General features: G+C 41.8%; 1 protein-coding gene across 2 annotated transcripts in view; it reads left to right on the top strand.

Moving 5' to 3' along the window:
• The window catches only part of ACACA (acetyl-CoA carboxylase alpha), a 140,157-nt gene that overhangs the window by 1,548 nt on the left and 117,224 nt on the right, over positions 1–21,385 (top strand). Inside the window, exons 2-5 of one of the 2 annotated variants that reach the window (XM_009278242.2) lie at positions 4,131–4,177; positions 6,141–6,393; positions 20,465–20,597; positions 21,233–21,371. In XM_009278242.2, coding sequence (XP_009276517.1) covers positions 6,167–6,393; positions 20,465–20,597; positions 21,233–21,371 — 499 coding nt within the window. In that variant the 5' untranslated portion in view covers positions 4,131–4,177; positions 6,141–6,166. Of the gene's footprint in view, positions 1–4,130; positions 4,178–6,140; positions 6,394–16,667; positions 17,036–20,464; positions 20,598–21,232; positions 21,372–21,385 lie in introns of those variants that run through there. The other variant, XM_009278243.2, reaches the window with a different exon arrangement.

Here is a 21,385-nt window from a genome sequence, read left to right as displayed (position 1 = left end):
CAGCGCGGAACAACAAGTTGGTTGTGGCTTTGCCTCCTGCGAGCCAGCTAATTCACAAAAAAATAAAACCGAGTGCGTTGGAGCCACCGAATCGGCGTAGGACTAAAAGCGTGAGGCGCTCGCTTTGCCAGCTTAGGCATCCCTCTTCTTTATTGTCATCCTTCTTCCATCGCTGACGGGATTGCGAGGTCTTGAGGGAAGAGTTTGGGGCCTGGTTTTTCAGAGGGGCTGAAAGGAGCCCCTGGGAATGCCTTCTGAAGGTGCTGTGGGGTTCTCAAAAATAATAAAGTTGTAAAAGCAGATTTGCAGAGCAAAACGAATTATTATTCTCGCCTCTCCTTTCGTGGTGGTGTCTCTTAAATTTTCCTGAGAAAGTTTTAAATTGAAATACACCACGTTAAAAAATAATCCAAAGTATAACTGTAGTCTGGTTCAATTTAGCAGGCTGTAAATAGTCAGCAAACCATTTAAGTTATGCCTAATTCTCTCAAAGATAATGGGATTTAGACAGTGTCTTGAGTGTTTTCGCAAACTGGGATAGCTGTAAATATAGGCTCTGTTTTTGTCTTTATGTTCTTTTTGGAAGTGAGACAGACATATTTTACCTGAGCAGACCTAGGAAGCATATATTCCACTTGTACGTTTAGCTTTACGTCTCCAATGTTGATACAGTAAATCTGAAAACTAACTAGAACTTCTAACCTGTGGACATACGGTTTGTGAAGTACCTTTCAGTACAGAAGAAGCAAAAGAACTTCGTAGGGTGTTCGATATTTGCCGAGAACATTTTAGGGTAGGAAGTTAAGCAATGCCCAATTATTAACCGGGAGGCATGGCTCAGGTGGAGCAGAGTTTGAGTAGCGGCCCACCGGTTGCGTAGAGATACAGGCTGGCGAAGTCTTGAGACCGAGCGAGTCTTAAAATGCGTCGGCAGGTGGCCTGATAGAAGAACGCAGGCGAGCAGCTCTGCAGGTAAACGGTTTGATGCTTGGTGGCCTGTCTTGGCGCAAAAATCATCTCTTTGCCCTCTCCTGGTCTGGAAGCTCACTGTCAGTCCTGGTGTAGGTGAGCATGTCACTGATTTAGTGTGTTCAGTAAAAGAGATTAAGTAGTCAACTTGTTACACGTATACCATCTATTTTTACTTTGTTTTTTCCTTTTTTGTTCCTTTGTTTTCTGTTACCCGTGTTTATTCAGTTAGGGTGGTGAACGTACACCTCTATTTCATTGTTTTAAAATTATTTGTGTTGATTAGCAATACCACAGATCCCTGGGCTTTAAAGAGGAGACCTTTAAATAAAACTCTTTTTGTTAATTTCCTTTTTATGTGACTTATCAATATCGTAGAGGTGCTATTCTGAGTCTTTGAAAGAACCTACAACTCATTCTCACTGAAATAATAATGTTCTTTTCAGTAGTGTAATTGTCTTCAGAATGGGGTGGTTTGAAAAAACTAGAAACAATTTCCAACTGACATTATGTGAGTTTCATGCCTAGGTGTATTTTACAATAATAAAAATGATCTTAAAGTTACAAAAACTTCTAAAGTCTAATATTTTTACATGTGCGTTTCACTGGCAAGCCAAAAATTTTACTAATGATAGTAGTAGAGCTGTGGAGAAGTGAATTGGGTTTTGTTTCACCTCAGGCAAAACTAGATACGTTACTTTTTGAATTTGGATTGCAGAATTTTCATTGCTTGTAGTGTGAACACGATTTGCATCTTAAATAACTTATTAACTGCAGAGCTGGGGAGTTAGGAAAATGCTGTGTATCTTCAGACCTCTAATGTGAGCTGATTTCTTCAGGAGGAGGGAGGACAGCGTGGCTCAGGTTCTGTTAAGATTCAACTGTGATTTAACACGTTTGTGTAACTGAACATGCTCGGAGTGCGTGATGTTACCTGTTCTTAAATCTTTGCAGGATCAAATTCTCAATCTGCATCCTTCTGTAACTTAGGTTTTTTTTCAGCAAAAAGTTGTCTCTCTGCAAAAGTTAACTTGTTTGACAGGCTATTGACGCCTGCAAAAATAAGTGTAGGGGCTGCATACAGTTGAGGAGCCAGACAATTTTGTTTTTTAGGTCTAGTTCAACATTATTAAAACTAAACAGTACATCTGTTAAGGTTAGTGGTACATGAACGTTGTCTCGGTGGTCAGCTGGATGCTGTGTTAGAAGCTATAGTGAATACAGTGTGCAGAGGTTTGCTGAGACTTGTGCATCCTGTTTGCAGCATTGAAAGCGAAAGGCTTCTGTGGGGAGATCTCTGAGAAAGTCTGCATTTCATTTGGCCCCAGACGATGCTGAAATTAATTTAAATATGAATAACGAATTTGAGCATACTGAGAACAAGCTGAGCTTATGTCTAATTCAATGCAATGTTGAGTTACCAGTTGATTGCAAAACTTTAGCGGAACTCATGACTTTGGGACTGGACTACAAGGGGTTGGAAGTGCATTGGTAAATGCACTTGAATGGGGCTTCATGGATAACTAACTGCTTTTGAACCGAGTTGTACAAACGATGTTTGAGTCAAGTTGTTTGAGCGTGGCATTGGGGATCAGGAGCCTTGGCATTGGTTTGATGCTTTCTCATGGAGTATTTGAGTGAAACGCTTCACTGCCTGTTCCTCTGTTTCCTTCTCTGCTTAGAAAAAAAAAAAAAGCCTTGAAACTTGCTTATTAACTATAAGTTCTTAAGTTTTTCTTTGTTAAGAAAGGGTTGAAGTTAGTTTGGCTGTATCCCAGATTCTTCAGTGCTGGTAATTGTACCAACAGTAAATCCATCTGGATGAAATTCTGTAGGAGTGATCTGATGCCAGGATAAATATACACGTAAATATTATCTTCATGTTTACATGCACAAACAAAATTTGATTAAATTTGTGCTATCATCTGAGCTATAAGTCCTGCCCAAGCACCTCAGTTAAAGAAATCTTCTTGTATGGTTTAGTTTCTGCACGTCACAGATAGGTATGCAGACTTTACAGTCATGCTTCCCCTTCTTCTCCATCTCTACCCTCAAAAAGGCGGATCGACTCACCCTTTTAATGCCTATGTCAGACAGATATTTGTGGCTTTTCAGTCATAAAATGGTTAAGTACGTCTCTCTCTAAAATGAACTGCCCGTGGCCCCAGTGAAACTGGAGTTTGTGGGAGTAGTGATGTCAACACAGGGTTTGATCTAAATAATTCAGTCAAGTACATTGATGGTAAAAGTGCATAAGCCAGTTGGATCAGTTTTTAATTCTCAGTTACTGATGAAAAGAAAGAGCATAGCGTTTAAGGATTGCACTGTCTATAAATTCCTTGTCTGTACTCTAATTAAAACTATGATCATGTCCTATTTGTGGTCCAGTTTTGCTTGTGTACTGGATGGAAGCTGTCATGTTCATATCAAACCAATTATGCTGCATCCCTGTACTTGGTATAACATGGCTATAATTAGCAGGGCTGATGAGGTTTTCCCACCGGTTTGGGATATCAATGCGGCGTGAGAGTTAAGGGTATCAAACCAGTCCTTTCTGCATAGTGAAGTACCTGTTGGGAGAACGAGGCCCTGAGATAAATGTCCCCTTGTCTTGTCCTTGTCTGTATTGCTGTATCACAGTGTGTTTCACAGGTAAACTATTGGTTTTTTCATGTAAAAATATGGTATGTCAGCTGTGTCTTCTAGCCACCAGTTTTTCACGAGATTTCTAGTTATCATTGGGATTTACTCTTGACCATCAAATTCAGCTGAAATTGGCCAGCAGATTCAGAAGTTGACAGAGGAAAAAAAATTGACATAAGTAGATAGCACTACTATCTACAAAGCGTAGATAGGCACAAAGCGTAGTTTCTTTTAGAAACAGAACTAAAATATATGTGGGGTGATCAGGTGTGTGCTAACACATTGCTCAGAAGTTGCCAGAACACTGGACTAGCAGGAGGTGCCGTGGCTTGACTTGGACATCGCAGGTTCAGTTCCTGGTTTACTCTTGTGACCTGGAGCAGGCGATCTAATCTGTTTTGTGTGTTTCTTTTTTTTCCCCACAACAGTTTTGTGTTCACTGATTCCTAGTCGGGAAAACAAACACAGAGTATTCTTCATAACAATTATATTTACTTGTTAATTCTTTTCTTTTGCAGTTCATTTTGGAAGTGGATAACTGCTCAGATTGCAAGAATAACAAGAGGTTAGTGCATAAGCAGTCCTAATTTTATAATGATGTGATTTCCAGCTGTGTGTACTTGTCATATAAGTGCATCGAAGTCAGGCAGAGCAGGGTGTATCAAATGTTTTTTCCCCATCCCACCTGTCTTTGTGCTGTGAGATGCTCCTTTGTTTTCTCTATCTGTCATGTTCTTTCTTTCTCAGTTGAAATTTTTTTTTTTTTAAATTTTGAAGAAAATACATTCATTCCCTGTTGGAACAACACTTAATTTTGATACTCAATTCCCCGTATTAAGGGATTCTTCTCTATGTAGTGATTTTTTTAATGGAAAACGGAGACTTGAACTTTTATATTTTCCTCTGACAATTGTAAATCATGCCACTAAGTTTCAGTATATTACCATAAAGTAGATACTATCCCCTTATTGACACGGATGACCTGAGACCAAGAGTTTTAAGTCAGGGTGAAGTTACAGAAGATGGCTGAGCCAGTATGACATCTCACTGCTGCCAAAGAGGGGAGGTTTCGCTTCTGTCCACATCGTTACTTACCAGTGTCTTCCCATCTGCTCCCTTTGCTGCTCCAATTCCACTTGCTAACCTCGCAGGAAGTTCTCTTGTTTTGTTGGTTACAGTTCTGATGATTTTGTTGAACCAGATCAGAGGGTGGTCTGGAAAGCACCAGAGCTGGTGGGGAGTAGGCAGTGTGAGCACATAGCTGGGGCAGAGAAGGGAAGAGGTGGGTATGAATGGAGTGAGACCTTTCACTTTGACAGTGGTGGGTTGTTAGATTTGTTAAAGTCATCCTGGTGGTGACTTCTCCTCAGACTTGAACAAGCTTTGAAGATTGAAGTCTTCCTAAAGCTTGATCTTTTGAGGTTAAGGATAAAGCAGATGGCACAACAGTATGTGGAAGAAGTTTAAAAATTGCTGCTTGTGTTATACCTGTTATATGTATAGAGAACTCTTAGGGAATTGTTTTTTATAAGATACTCAGTTAATCCTGTAGTTGTTCCAGAATCTGTGGATGCTTCTCTAAGTGAAAACCTCAAAATTACTCACTTTGCGTCAGGAACTTTTCATGCCATTAAGCCCAAAGGTAGCCATTCTGGCTTGAGTTCGTGGCATGGGAAGCTGAGATGATATTTTGGGGAGGCAAACTATATGTTCAGCCCGTTCTTTTTCTCTTGTCCAAGTGTCTGCTGTTGACCACAGTTGGAGGTGGGCTCGTGTGCTGAACACTTCTTAGGTTTTGCCTAGCCCCACCTGGCTGGCAGGCTGCTGGCCATTACACTGGATCTGCTTCCCAGAGTTTGGTAGATCAGCTCAGATTCCTAAAAGAATCCTAAGAAACATGAGGTTTTCTGAAAGAATGTAAGAGATAATGTGTCTTGCACCTGGCAAGGCCTGGGAAAAGGGCATTTTTGACCAATAAAATCCATCATTTGAATAGCAGTAAATGATGCTATGTGCAGTACCTAGCACAATGAGTCCCAGTGTTGAAATACAAATTTTTAATCACAGAATGGCTGAGGTTGGAAGGGCCTCTGGAGATCATCTAGTCCAACCCCCTGCTTAAGCAGGGTCAGCTAGAACAGGTTGCCCAGGACAACCAGTCAGGTTTTAAATATCACCAATAACTAACTAACCAAAGAAGAATCGCAGAACAAAAATTTTGGATTTCTAGTCATGTATTTGTATGTGATTTTTTTTTTTTCCTTTTAAGTGACTACTGCAGCTTTGTCTAAACTAGCAGGTTCTGCAACAGATCAGAATGACCAGCTGCTTTGACCTCATAGTCCTTGTGCAAACAGAAGAGTCAATGATTGTAGCAGAAGTAACTGTTCTTGATCCTGGACTCCTATCTGGGTTCAGCTATGGTGTTTTAACATGGCGTTTCCTATCAGAAGTGAACCTTGCTTTGTCCTCTTCATTGTTCTGCAATAGCAAGTTTTGGGTTTTTTGCTTTCTTTTGCCCCTTACAGTGCTGAGAGCCCAGTTTGTAGGAGCCATGGAAGAGTCTTCCCAACCCACTAAACCCCTGGAGGTGAACGCTCACTCTCGCTTTATTATTGGCTCTGTGTCAGAGGATAACTCAGAAGATGAGACAAGCTCCTTGGTGAAACTTGATCTGCTAGAGGAGAAAGAGAGGTCTTTGTCGCCTGTATCTGTCTGCTCGGATTCCCTTTCAGATCTAGGACTTTCTAATGCTCAAGATGGCCTGGCAAGCCATATGAGGTATGGATAAAATAGTACTCATTCAGTCTTCAGTCTTTCTACCCCATCCATTCCAAAGATAATCCAAAGATTCAACTTTATATCCAGGTTTGGCTTCAAATGTTTTTGTTGTGCCAAGACAGCTTCTGGCATTTTGTTTCAAAATGACCTCTTGCATGTTTATCTGTATCAAACTCCTATTTGCCATTGGTTTTAATGAACTATCTGTGCCTAAATTCCTTAAGCACTGTTCAGACATCTCAGCTGTTGAGTGTTACGGTGGGCTTGCTTACACTGCCTGTCTCTTGCCCCGGCTTTCAGAAAATTGAAATGTGTTGACTGAGATCTTTAAAGTTTTCACTTGTATATGTCTTTTAGATGGGCCGTGTTTGTTGAGAACAAGGATGTTATTTGCTTATTTTGTCTTTGTATGGGATTTGATGCTTTATATGTAGCCAAAGAATTGGCAGGACCCCTGGGTAAGATTGATGACTCCATATCGCTTGGAATGTTTTGTGTTTTGGATAGAGAAAATTTTGTTGATGGTTAAAGAAAAGATTGGTATTAATATTAATTGGTGTTAATATTTCCTTGTCAAAAGGCCCCTTTATTTTTACGGTGTTGCTGATTTGCATACCACTAGCGGGATGTGCCCATTGGGATTTTCTCTGTTATAGGCTAGGTATCTTGTATTTCTCAGTGTGTGTGCAGATGACAGTTTCTCGGTGTCTGATCAGTCTTGCTTCACTCTTCCATGTCCCCTTCTTTTGTTTCCCATATACTAAGGAAGTCTGGTGCCCAGACCTGTACGCAGTACTGTACCTGAGGCTTTGTCGGTAGAGCAGCATGGGTAGAGTGAGGAGGTATTGTACCGGGGGAGCAGCAGTCCATGAACAATCACCACACTGGACATGGGTAAAGTTATACTAGGTGTAGTAATTGCAATTGTCATTACTGAATTGCAGCTGCTCGTTTCAGGTTACTTTGCCACCTTGTCAAATTCCTTTAGAATTAGATTCTTGATTTCAAAGCATCCTCAGTCGTTCATCCATTTGATGGTAACCTCATAACTGATGAATTTAAAAGGAAAATGTTAAACAGTGTTGGTGTTGGAATGGATCCTTCCCAAAGCCCCGCTTCTTACATCCTTCCAGTTTAACTGAACAGTTGCTCACCAACTACCCTGCGGTTGTTTCATGTACACTTGTTCTATTTATGGAAATGTAATTTTGGACAGTGTCAAAAGTATTCCTAACATCCAAATTTACTGCAGCAATTGACAGTCCCCTGTTTGCAAGCCTTTTTAGCATGTAAGGGAGCAAATGCATTTTTGTTTAGAGAAGATTTGTCCTTGATGTCTTCCAGCTGGATGTAACTTACTGCCTTTTTGTCTGCTAGTTCTTTACAAATAGGTTCGTGATTGTTTGTTCTGGTGCCTTTCAGCCTCAGGTTCTCCCAGCAGTTCCTCCCAATGGTCAGAACCAAATCTAGAAGAACCTCCTCTTGAGCTACTCCTTCTGCCTGCCTTTTTAAAAGGTGTTGTCCCATTCCAGGAACATACAGGACAGTCTGAATCCCACTATAGTTTTTACTGAACAATCCCTCACTACTTCTAATCTGTCGCTTTTGAAGAAATGGTTGGTTCCAAAAAGGCTTCTGGCTTTTACTGACCAGTAGGAGATGTTTATATGACCAGCTAATCCTTTATCCATGTTCTTCTGTTTTACTGGTTTCTTTGCTTGTGCAGACTAAGGAATTTTAATCTGTCCTTTTATTGCTGGTTCCCTTCCCACTTTAGGGACACAGCCTCTGAAAACAAATCGTAGCAGACTCTGGGTTGGGGCAGAAGGGGGATAGTAGTCAATACTTTACAGAATTGTTATGGTCATACTGATGGACATGTTTAGCCAGCTGGCACTAATATAACAGAGGGAAAATCTTAACGCAAATTTAAAGGAGATTACCTTTCCAGTGACTGCCAGTTATAATAATTTGGCAGCACAAAAGGTAATTTTGAAGCAGGAAAAGATCTAGCCCTGGAACTATATATATTTTAGGAACAGAAGAAACTGGATGAACACATAACCATTAGTGTGGAAATAGACAATAGGAGAGCAAGAAAATCAAACAACTTCTAGGACACTGCCTGGCATCGGAGAGCTATAATGCAATAGGTGTGCAACCTTGAGCACCTCTGTTGTAACGTGCTTACTTTGGCACTCTCTTTTGAGGGTACTTGACTTTCAGTTAAATTGGAGAGAAATGCCAGTTCAAATAAAACAAGTTGCAGCATTATAGGCTGTTTTTCTAAGATAAAGTAAGATGAATTGAAATAGTTTTCCAGGATGGTAGTCCCTTTCATCAAAAGATTTCCAAATAATGTTTACAGATGGAGAAACTGAGACAAAGACAAGTTCAACAACTTGCCTGAAGTCACTCTGTGACAGTGAATTAATGGAACACACTGCTTCCAGCTTCCTTTTGGTAATCACAAAGGTACAACGTTTTCTAAAGTGACAAAGATAAATTCATGGGGAGTTCTGTACAGTTTGACTAGTGGGTCAAACAAGGTGCAGGTCCAAGGGAGCGTATCTTTTTGAAGAGGTTGCCAAAAATCTTTCCATTTGCTGGTTAGTTTCACAGAGGAGATTTTGGTCAGCTAAACATAGAGATAGCTTGTATTTGAGGTGAGGGGCTTTGCTGCAGAGAAGTCCTTCTCAGAGAACAATTATGTCTAAAATCCAGAATTTAGCTGAAAAAGGGTTTGTGAGTGTATCTAAACTATCCTTTTACCTCTTCATAGAGCATGTCAGGTAGTAAGTCTGTTGCTCTGATGGCTAGAGAAAAGAGATTTCTTCTTACAGCACAGGAGAGCTGGAAAGTAGGGTTGTCAGCCATCTGATCAAGTTGTTTTTTCCTCTCATAATCCTAGGTCACTGAAGTTCAGACAGTAAAACTTCCTTTCTCCTCTGAACTCCATGTTGTTGCTTTGTGGTGGTTGAATGTAAGACTGTCTAATCCATCCCATAGTATTCAGTGCCAGTGATCGTTTGTACCTTTTGTGCAAAGGGCTGTTCCAGCGCTTATCTTGACATCCCAAGCAGATTTTCACCCCTCTGAGGAGCACTATGTCAATATTAAAATGACTGTGATAGTTAGAAATGCTCTTCCTTGGTCATCAGCTCTCATGAACTGTCCTGTTCGTGCTGTTTTATAGCAAAGCAGCTCATTCTACTAGAGGCCATATTAACTATATTTGTGAAAGATGCTCGAGCCTCTGATGCCACGATGGGAATCTCATGGCAGTCATGCCTCACAACACATCTGGTCATCTGAGAGCCTCTTTTGCTGTAGTAACAGGCATTGCTGCTCCTCTCTTGCTCTTAGACCCCCGTAAAAAGTGACATCACATAGCCAGTTCATGAAGCATAGGTGTTTCAGTAGACTGTTTGGCATATGTTCAGTACCTGAGATTTGCAGGTCTCCTGTCTGAGCTGGAAAACATTGCTGAGAGCCTTATTGTCTGACGGAGTTGTGATGTCTAATCGATATATCCTGACCCAGCTATGGGTAGTCTGTATGCCAACTCATGTTTCTTCATTTGAGCATGCAGACTGTGTGTGCTCTGTGCTGTTCCATCTATCACCTTATTGATCATGTTAAGTGTTTATGCTGTTGCTAAAGACAGTCTTGCTGGGACAGGTTGTACAATATAGGCTTCCATACCACTAGAGATCTATGAAGACCTTTGATTGTGCCAGTTGGCTGCTACTATATAGGACTGAGAAAGCTATGCTCTGATAATGAACTTTAAATTGGTGTGTGGTACATCAGCGCTTAACAGAAACTGTGTGTTGGAAGAGTAACCGTGCAGATTAAAATGTTCTGATTCTTTTCTTGCTTGTAGTTGTGCTTTATTTAAAGAGTATCAGTAATAAAAATCATGCAAATGTCCTCCTCACTCTGTTAGTTATAGCATTTAACATTGGAAATGAGTGTTCTTAAAGAAAATACTCTGCTTGTGTACAGTCTACATCAACAAAATTTACTCTTTGTTGCATTTTGCACCTTTAGGTAATAAAACCAAACATACTGTTTTTTCTTTATCTTTTTGCTTCCAGGCATAATTGTGTTGTCTTTGAGTTCAGAAGTTTCCGTCAGCACTTCCAACCGAAGGCAGTAGTCCTGTTGGGGTACAGTTTTTGCTTGCTGTGTAGTGAGCTGCTAGACAGTTGCTATGCTCCTTTCTGAAGTTTTAGTGGTAGACTAAGTAACTTCTCTATAAATGCCACTTGGAAAGTACTTTGAGTCTGTTTGTTTTGTTTAATATTTGTTGACTATTGCTAAATTTAATTCCTAGCCTCAAAGATGGTATCTTATATCAAATTCTTGTTTAAAATAGAATAAATCCTGCATGTCTTCTGAATTTATCATCAGGGCTCTGGTTTCATAAGCAATGAAATGGGTGTACGAAGTCACCTGACAATCCACTTGCATCAACTGAAAGCCAAATTTTTGGAAGTAGCTCAGCTGTTACCTCTGATATTAAGCCAGCAGAGACTTTAGCCTTTAGCACCTAACAGTATTTGGACTTCTCAGTAAATAGTCTCAATAAATTATTGAGATGCTTAAGAACAACTAATCATCTATTAAAGTAATTTTGGAAGAACACCTCAGTTTTAGTCTGGACAGTAGTGTGTTGAGTACGCCCAGCCCGGCACTGGGACAGGGTGCCTGCCTAGAAACCAGTCATAGAGTGATCGCAGAGAGTACTAAAAGAAAGAAAGGACCCTTTCGAGCTTGTTTTGGATTTAAAAAAATTCCTTTCCAGTCCGACTGTTTGTGGCTAGGAGATTACACTATAGAGCATTGATCTCATAAAATTTTAAGTGCCGCTGTAATTTTATGCACAAGTGTGTGCATAGAAGTACAAGTATGCTTTAGTGTCTGCAAGGCTGATGCTTTCACTGCCGTGTCCGAGACTGGCCCAGCTGCATCGAAAAGGATTTCTCCTTTGCTGAACTGATTCCTTCCCGTTCCAGGCTTTCTGCATACTCCTGGCTGTGGGGCCGCTGCTGGAGTGGAGGGCTCCTCCTCTTGCTCTGCTGTCTGTGCTATCAGTTGCCATGGTGCTGCTGAGGTTTTTGTGTGGGGCGACTTGCATGGGTTTGCATCTCGCAGACCAGAAGGCTGTTAATGAAACTGGAATTGCATGCTGCTTGCTGAGACATTTTCCTTTGCATGCGATCCATTGCTGTTGGCTCAGCAGATAGGGGAGAGTGATACTGTTGCGTGTTTCTGCAAGTTACTGAAATAAAGCTGTGCATCTTCAGGGAATCCCTGCCAAAACAAAGGATTTACCTTTTGTTACCGCTGCTGCCAGTGAGTGATGTTGTGATTTATATTTTGAACCTGATTCACCTGGAGTGAAAAGTTGAATTTCCTCCTGTATCTGTTGAAGAAGCAGCTTGTAAGGTGTTTTGGATTCCTAGCTGTTTCTGGTTATACTGATAACCTGTGAATTATAACTTTTTTCTTCTCTGAAAGCTACTCTGTTTGGTGAACAAATACACTTTAAAGGACTTTTCATCTGCATACCTCTCAAAAGTAGCATTCTTCTTATTTTGGTGTAACAGATATTTTACTCCCTTTGACTTAAGTTAATGTGGGGAAACATCTCTAAATTCAGTAATTTGTAGGGAGATTTTGCAAAGATTAGCTGGCTGAGATACCACAGTGGTGACAGTGTCTCCTACTTGCTTACTTATCTGATATTTCTAATTGAAAAGATGATGAAGTATACTTTGTCCCTATCAGAATACTTCAGGGCCCCCTCCTGTATTTTGCTGAATGCCCTCGCTTTTCACCCAGACTGGGATGTGTAGCAAAGGCATTCAAAGACAAGTGCTTTTGCAGAATCCCCTCACAGCCTAGCGCTTGTATCTTCAGTGGCTGCAGGAGAAGCTGTCAATGAATGTAGGCTTGCAACAAATCTGGGAAAAGAGGAAGTGTCATTAAACCTATTACAGGTAGGGAAAGCAAAGAATCTCCCGGCTAGGGAATAACTTGCATCTCTTGACTCCATATCGTAACTCTGTCTGTAAGACTAGTAGCTGAAATGGGCTGCACCGTGCTTTCTGTACAGGATTCTCTTACACTAGGCAAAACCTCTTTCAGTGATAAATTTTATGCAAAACTCCCTCACCTACCCCCTTAATTCTGGTTGTTAAAAAAGATACATTCTCTCGTTCACGCAGATCAGATCTGTTAAACACTTGAACTTTGTCAAAGAGCGCTGGGATGGCTCCTTGCCAAAGACTTCAATTCTGCTCTCTTCTCAGTTGCAGAACTGTCTCTTACTGTTGTTGTTAATAACTTTTAGCTTGGTGGCAGGGCTTGACCTGGAGAGCATTAGGCTGTTGCTCCAGGAACGTGTGGAATTTTCTACTTCATGAGGATGTAAAAGTAAAGATCTTTCAGTACTTTGTGGTTTTAGGAACTGGAGTACGGATATCAGTTAGATTTAAATTTGGCTATTTATTTGGATTGACATTTGGATTTACTGGGTATTTTTGAGGGGTGAAAATTCGGTGCCATGAGTCTAAGTGGGAAGGACATGATGAAGAAATGGGTTCTGAAAGATAAATTTGAAGAAGAAGGAAGGGACTTGGAGCGTGCAGGAGGCTAGAGGCCTGTCAAGCATGAGACTCAAAGTTGAGTGCAGAATACCTTGGAAGGAAGAGTCAGAGGGAATGGGTCACAGGGTATGTTGAAGAGCCTCAGGAGTGAAGTGGTTTTGATCATAGTACATAAGAGTGTGTGATCCAGAGGAGCTCAGTGAGCTTTAAATCATCAGGTTCCCTCCCATAATAACAGCTGTTGTGTTGCTTTGGAATTTGCAAGGAACACCAGTGTTTTGGTGTGTGCATCCTGTGGGTATGGTCCAGTTTAAAATGCATAGGGCACAGCAGATAAAAAGCCAGCTATGTGGTTTAGGAAAAGAAAATATCTGACAAACAAGTGTCTCAGCACTTAAAATCTGCATCCATTGCAGCTGTTGGTACTTGGTTATTTGAGAGGAATCCTAGCATCTTGTGCCAGTTTGGGCTCTGTAGTTCTGGAACCAAAGTTACTGCTTTAGGCTAAAGACCTGCCTCGATGGCTGTTCAAAATCTGCGTTAGCATGAAAGTGAAGTTACTTAGCCAGGGAGTAGGGAGAGAGCTGTTTTTGGTTTTTGTGCTGCATCCTTTTTTTAATTTCCTGAAATCCTTAGGCTCAATCCTTTGTCAGAGCTGAGTTGAGTTTAAATTTTTTTATTTATAGGTTGAAGCACTGATTTCCGGCAGTGTCTGCATTCAAGCCAGCTGTTCTGTCTCTTTAAAATTGCAGGCAAAAACTGTCTTTGAGTAAGTCCAGATAGCTGCCTCCCAGTGCCTATTACCCGAGACATAGTGAACCATTTACTCCAGCTGCAGAATTATGCATTGCTTGCTGGACTACGTATATGCTTGCTCTTTCTCTCTGCCTTTTTGTGAAGTAGGTTGCAAGAGCAGATCTAAAACTGGAGCAGATCTTGCGGATGCTTCAACTGGCTTGAGTCTTACCACCCAGATAGATACATGCTCACATCAGCGCTTACATATTTACAAAACATACAGCCCGAATTGATGATGAGAGCTGCCCTCTCTCCGTACCCTTTACAGGCCTAATCTGGAGGGGAAGAAAAAAAATCCTTTCTCGGGGGTTGTGTGTGTGCGTGTGTGTATGTGCTGCAGTCTCCTTAAGGCTGCCTTTCAAACAAGCCAGCTAATGCATCACTGCCTTTGGAATAAACTGCTACGTCACTGATAGCACTTGGCATGTTACAGTGCTGGGATCAATGCAGGCTCCTAGCTGCGATGTGCGTCAGGTATGTGTCTGTAATGAATGCTTTTTTTCTTGGAGGCTAGAACAGAAGAGAACAGTGCAGGCTTTCCTTTTGTCTAACAGCAGGCCTAGGGTCTAAAGAGGGGGATGGTTTTCATATGATATTTGCCATTTGCGTTCTGAGTAGTATTATGTTTAGGAAACGAGCTTTGTAGTGTGTGTGTGCGTTTGGTAAGTATTGTATCAGAATGACACATCCGAGTGTAGCATATTTTTGTAGGGATGTTGCAGCAAATCGTGTCCATTGATTTCGTAGCAGTGAATTCAGCTGGTAGAAGGCACAGTGAATATTTTTAACCAATGCTGAAGCTGCTCCTCTAACATCAAGCTGTGTGTAGCTGTAGGATTTGTTTCCTTGCAGCTACAATGGTCAGAAACTGTTTGGATTGGGGGCTGTGGGTGAGGTTTTTTGGAGCACGGGCAAGTATTTGGGAAACCGTTTTCACAAAACCTGAAAAATAAAATTTCAGTTATACTGTGTATAAATTTTAATCTTGAATCAGGATCAAAAACTGAGGAAATCTAATGGAACCCTAGATTGTGCAAGTATTTTATTTTGAAAATGATGAAATATACCATTTTCTACATGAAATACATATCCAGTAGAGTCACTGAATGTCTGTTGGGTTTTGCTGGTCTTACGTAGTGATGACCAGAAGAGAAAGTGACACAGGTTTTATCAAGCAGAGTCTGTAGGTTCACAATTCTCTACCCTTATGATGGCTTGTTTGGAACTGGTGAAATGGTGGGTTTGTGGTAGCCTCCCTGCAGAGGTGAAGGGAAGTAGGAGCCTGGAGAACCTGGGAGAGCAGACTTCCATGGCCGGAGTCATGCGTGCTGGGGTGTGGGAGGCTGGGACCCTGAGTTTGCTCCGGTGGGCTGGGAGTGGGGATCTGTACCACGCCTGGGTAAGTGGCGTGGTGGGAGGCCTCTTGAGATGGAGCCAGTGCTGGAAAATATTTCAAGACAAGTTGCTTTTTCTTGCATAGTTATGTTTTAAAATGAATTAAATGGGTAATTTCTTGTATATGTCACAGTTCGGTAGTTTGAGTAGTTCTTCAGAGAGGAAACAAAGGCTGACCCGTGAGAGAGGCATTTAGTTATTAGGCAGATATGTAATCTTGGGTTTTTTTGTTTGTTTAAACTCTGTTCTTTCCCTGGTATCTCTTGTCTCTGCTGTCTGGTGAAGAGATTTATTTCCATTGCGACTGCCGCCTTCAGTGCCACAGTGTGTTTCTGTCCCTTACCCTTCTGCTGACAATGCTTGAAGAAATTAGATCCTCACAGAATGGTTTGCCTGCACTTTATCAGACACATGGCACTTGCTGTTGGTCATCGCTCACATTGTCGCTCATATCGCCCGTACTATTCTTAGTTCCCTGTCTCCTGCAGTGACCTCACCTGCCCTTCAGGGCTCAAGGTTGCATACTGTCATCATGTTAATGTGACACTTTTCCTCCGGGTACTTGTTCCTTTTTTTGAGCGATCCCCTCCTGGGTGATTGCATGGCTTTTGCTCAGACTCTTGGAATGTGTGTGCATCAAATCAAAGCTGTGCTACCTGGATATGGCCCTACAGCAGGACAGACCCAAATGTCATGAAATTTAAAAACGTAATCCAGTTGCTGTGTCTAGTTCCAGTCCAGGTTTGATCGTTACTATTGCTGCAGTCATTGCCCTTGCTTATCCTTTCCCTACCCCCAAATTTGCAATTTATGTTTTTGCATGTGCTCAATACTGAGTAAACATTCTTCCTTTCTCCAGTGATGTTATTGGACCCTGCAGTACTGTAGCACTTTGCTTGTAAGGATACTTATTCCTATAGCACTTGGAGTGATCTCATCTCCTTTTTATAGGTGGAGAAACAGAGGCACAGAAAACTTTAAGTGACTCGTCCAGGGTCTCCCAGTTTCCAAGCTAGTGTCCAGTGTGATCTGTTGTCTCATGTCTGGATCACCACTGTGCTCTGTGTGCCTGTACGAACTGTGCATCTGACTTTCTTCTCTGCAGCCCTGGAAATGCTTTCCTTGTCATCTCCCCACCCACTGTGAAAGTCTGGTATTAAATCCTACATGTTGATTGAATTCTTCAGGCTAACTGGCCCCTGTAGTTGCTCCTTCGCTCTCACAAAGCTAGCTGCTGAGGAGGTGCTCGCCTGCTCCCGGCGCAGTTGTGTGGCCAGCCGTGCAGGGTTCCTCTGGACGCTGACGGATCGCGTGGGGAAGCTGTGCAGTCTCTGCTTCCTTGCGTGACCCCCGTTGTGGGGAGCGTGAACCGGGGCTGACCATTGCTGCAAACAGCCACTGTGCATCGTGTGAGCTGCAGCAGCGGTGCTGTGTGTTAAGCCTGATTACGTAACCTGTAGATCATTTTCTCTCTTTCCTGATCAGCTGCTTTCCTCTGAATGCAGAAGAGGGAAGCTGCTACCCTCTCTGTGCATGCTGCGTCACGGGAAGAGTGACTGAGAGAGAGGGGTGGTGGAAAGCAAGGGACAAAGGTTAAAAGATTGAAGCAATCTGGGAAGTGCCACTGCTTCAAGGAGAACCGCATGAGTGCAAGAGGCTCTTTGCAGTCTTCTCCTGCTGGGTTTTGAGCTGCAGTATTGAAAAAAATAAAATAGCAGCAGCTACACTAGACGAGTCATAGGCAAGCCCGAAATCTGTTAATTCCTTCACTGAGACAGCATGGAGGATTCAGCAGAGCAGAGTCAGGAAATGAGATATCACATGCTGCAAAGGTAAGAATTACAGATACGATTGTCTCCTCATAGCAGCAGCCGTCTTGGACTGAGGCCGTTGGGCACTTTGTACTGGAAATGCATACTGATATTTTTCCATGTTAATTTTATCCTCTGAAACCTCACCAGTGACTGAGGTATCTGTGCATGCAGTCTGTAAGAAAGGTGCTAGAATACATCTTAGTGGGGAATCAGTGTTAAAGTTTGAGATTCTGCACAACTTCTAACCTCTATAAACTGAAGGATAGATGAGCATTTTGAAGGTTCCTCTGTAACAAAACATTGCAGTTGTGACCTGGTGATTAATAGGGATGACTGTTACTAACTCAGCATTTATTCTGTTTTGTTTAGAGCTCGGTGTTCTTTCTTCCTTGCTGCCCAACTTCTACCTCATCTTACCCTGCAAAAAGAAAAACTCTCTCCTGTTTTAATTATAATGTGCAGCCTGTGGTTATTAGCAAATAAACTTAATGTTCTTGGTATGCTTACTGTCACAAATTAAATGGAGCTACACTTGCTTATACGCAAGTGTTTGTGCATTATTCTGCATGATGAACCTCTGGTTTTGTTGACATTTTATCTGTAGTGGTATCTTCATGTGTGTAGTAGTTTCAACTTGACAGGATAGTTCATATTCATACATGTTCACAGGTTCTGACCCCAAGATTTTTATCTTTTTTCTATTTTTGTTGAGACTGCTCTCAATAAACCTGCAATGAATAAACCTGTCTCACTTGTTGGACTCTGCTCCTTCCTTGCCGTGCCATAGATTCTGACCCTCTTTAAATACATCAATTTAGTAGAAATTCAACCTTAACTACACCTTTCCCCTTTTTCCTGCCTGTTGGCTCCTGTCCTTGAATTCCTGGGCTGAGATTATCACAGAGCAGTTTGTGAACTCTTGCTGACAGGGACAAGTTTTAAGTTCAATGGTGATGTCTATCTCTGAAAGTGCAGCTCGCTGGAAGGGAAAGTACACGGGGGAAGAACCTCTGCACACTTAACTTGTTCTTATGCCCTTCTCTGGATATCAGCTAGCAGCTCTTACTTGAGACAAGTTACTAGACTGGATGTACTTTGGTCTGACCTAGTGCAGCCATTATATGTCCCAGAATATCACTGGGAGATAGGCATCTGTTTTTTTTTAGCATGCTTTAAAATCACCCTATTGGTCTTGTTTTTCCTGTTACCTTTACTTCTCCCACTCTTGGCTTCATGGATTGCTTCAAAGTCTCTTTCATTGTGCTTAAAACAGGTTTTCACTTCCCAGTTAAGCTCAGCATTTGCAAGACCATAACTTGAAGTTCTCTACCAGCATGGCCATTTGTCATGGGAATTTCTCATGTGTGGGAGAGAAGGATTGATGTGTTAATGCAAAACACAGGATCTGAATTTCAAGTGCTGTAAATATGCTTTCTTGCTGTTCTGGAAAATCTCACAATGTCAGGGTTGTGCCGCAGTAGGATGTCACAGCCAAAGTAGATGGTGTGCACGAAGGCAGAGAGGCAGGGAAGGATCCACTCCGTCCTGCATGTGGTAGATAAACATGTCTTTATGGTCAGAGCTGGGCACTGATCTTGCCTTACCTGAAAGATCACCTTTCATTCTAGTACAGTTCTTGGTTGGTTATACTGGGATTTGGCATATACTTTTTTGACTAGGTTGTGCTGGATGATATGGGTCAAGATCCTTTTTATTAATGTGTACTGCAAAGTCCAGTGCAGTCTGTGTTAGTACCATGATCGTTCATAGGAAAGGTGGGTAAGAGAAGAATCTGGATTTAAACCAGACACTAGCTACAGTTTGTTCAGGGCTTCTTTCGTCAGCAAATTTTTTAGTCAAACTACTGGCCTGTGGTGTTACTGTGCTCCTGATGAAGAGTTAAGGAGGGTCTGCATTCTAGATGGGTAAATCTTCATAGGCCGTAACGTATTTATGAGGGAACGTGAGGGGGAATCTGTGTGTTTCCTCTCAGGCTGTCACCAAGCACCTCTAACAGCAACTCGTTCAAGCCAGGATGCTCTAAACCTCATGTGGGGCAGTGAACTTCACAGGTACAGATCTCGGGCTACCTGCCTTTGGTGGCTGTGTTTAAAAGGAGACCTCTAGATGTTGTACGTGACTTGGCTTGTCCTTGCTGTCCTTCGTGCCCTCCCCCAGCAATTCCAGTCACTTTCTGCCACATCCCATCCCATTTCCCAGTGGAGTTGCTCAATGGTATCAGCACTTCAGCAGCTGATTAGGTCAGAGGTTCCTGATGGGTTTCCCATGGCCGAAGAGCAGCCAGCAGGGCCTGTGTGGCTCCTGGGGACCGATGCTGCCAGTTACACAGCTGCTCCAGTGGCACTGATCCCCTTGGTTGCACTTGGGTCTTTCCAAAGCATTGAGTAGTTTTTTAAATACCTTCCCAATATTCATCTCTCCTTCCTACAGACAGGTTCTGTAATCCTGCGTGGTGGCACGGGTAAGGACTTCAGTGTGTTCGTGGGAAAGGAACCTGTTAAGAAAAACGTGCTAAATACAGTAAGAAAAATGGGTAAACTGTGGGGTGACCCGAGAGGTAAAGCTTCAGGAGCTTTAAAATAACAAGTATCTTGTTATTGCCACGGTCATGCTGCACTATGGTAGATGCATGGTGTGAAGAGTAGGTCTTTGCTTTTCTATTGAGTTTCCTCTCACAATTTCAGCTTTGTAAATTTTGGCAAACCAAATCCTGTAGTACTTGCAAAAGCAAAGGGTGATTTATCCATGTGTCACTTCTGAGGAAGCTGAAGCCTAAGAAAGGGAAGCGACTGTCCCATTCCCACACAGAAAGACGGTGGCAGAGCACAGAGTTGATCTTGTCAGACACAAAATTGGCTTTCACTGCTTGTAGTAGAAGTAACGTGATTAATTTGTCCTCTAGCTGTCAGAACTTTTGAGGAAGATATCTAAGACTGGATGGTGGAAAATGCTTGTAAAAGGGTAGCAGAGTCTCTCATTTACACCTGGAGACTTACTTGCTGTGGATCCCAAATAGGATTTCTTGATGGAGTCTGATCTTAGTAGTTTGTTTCACCAAAGCCAGAAAACATTGTTGTCATTTCCCAGCTTTCCTAGATGAATCGAAAGCAATGGGGTGGAGTATTGTTGTTCTGTGTTGGGCAGCAATATACAGTGAACATATTTTTACCTATTTATATATTAGCATAACCAGAATTTCTCCAGATAACTTGGCTTTTGCAGAGAGATAACTGAAAGTTATTTAAAAAACAAAGTCACCCCTGTAAAAGCTGAGGACCAGGCGCCACAGTGGTCTGGAGGCAAGGAGTGATTCTGCTTGGGGAACACGGTCAAGGGGAACTTTACAAATTATTCACATATCGTCTTCTATTTGCGTACCTCTGCACTGCCAAGTTGCTTTTTTCTGTCTCCCACAAATTGCCTTAGGCCCAGTATGTCTGGTTTACACCTTGTAAAGCAAGGCCGGGACAGGAAGAAAGTTGATGTGCAGCGGGATTTCACTGTGGCTTCTCCAGCAGAATTTGTTACTCGTTTTGGAGGGAATAAAGTTATTGAAAAGGTAAGTTACTGACCTTTTTGACTTTAGCATATTGCATTTTGTTCCCTTCTCTTGAGCTATGATTCTCTCTATATAAGGCTGTACACTGCAGATATAGAAATATTAGTATTCCTGAACTTGAAAGTTGTACTTCTGCCTGTAATCATTTTGTTTCCATTTTATTTTATATGTGATAAATAAACATCCCATTGTTTTAGCTTAGTGTGACAGGAAAAAAAATAGAGTGAGCTAGAGCACTTCTGCTGATACAGAAGGATTTATAGACAGATACAACAAAAGCAGACTGGAAAAAACACTAAGAAATGTATTTAAAAATATATGATCGTTTAATGGATGAGGTCTCTTACTTTCAGGTATTGAATGTTTTAACCACTCGTTATGCCTGTTCTCATGTGTCCTTCTGCTCTTTAATCCAAACAAAGTATAATACATTAAAGTCTTTATGGTCGAGAAAGAGCTGATTTCTGAATTGACTGATGGGCCATTAAATGTTCTTGCTGAATTGAATGCTGGGTAACGAAACTGCACAGCCCCAAAATTGGATGAAGAGTCTGCAGAGAAAAAAATGTTTTCATTATTGTTTAGTGTTTTGTGCTATTTAGACTCTATCTCATCCCTGCTTCTAACATACTCAGGTCCTGATAGCAAATAATGGCATTGCAGCAGTGAAATGCATGAGATCCATCCGACGCTGGTCCTATGAGATGTTTCGAAATGAGCGGGCAATCAGATTTGTTGTCATGGTGACTCCTGAGGATCTGAAAGCAAATGCAGGTGAGTTGTGAAGA

The sequence above is a fragment of the Aptenodytes forsteri genome, unplaced genomic scaffold (assembly GCF_000699145.1).
Source record: "Aptenodytes forsteri isolate BGI_AS27 unplaced genomic scaffold, ASM69914v1 Scaffold66, whole genome shotgun sequence".
Taxonomy (NCBI): Eukaryota; Metazoa; Chordata; class Aves; order Sphenisciformes; family Spheniscidae; genus Aptenodytes; species Aptenodytes forsteri.
The sequence above is the reverse complement of the archived record's forward strand: the minus strand, read 5'-3'. Positions and strand labels throughout refer to the sequence as shown.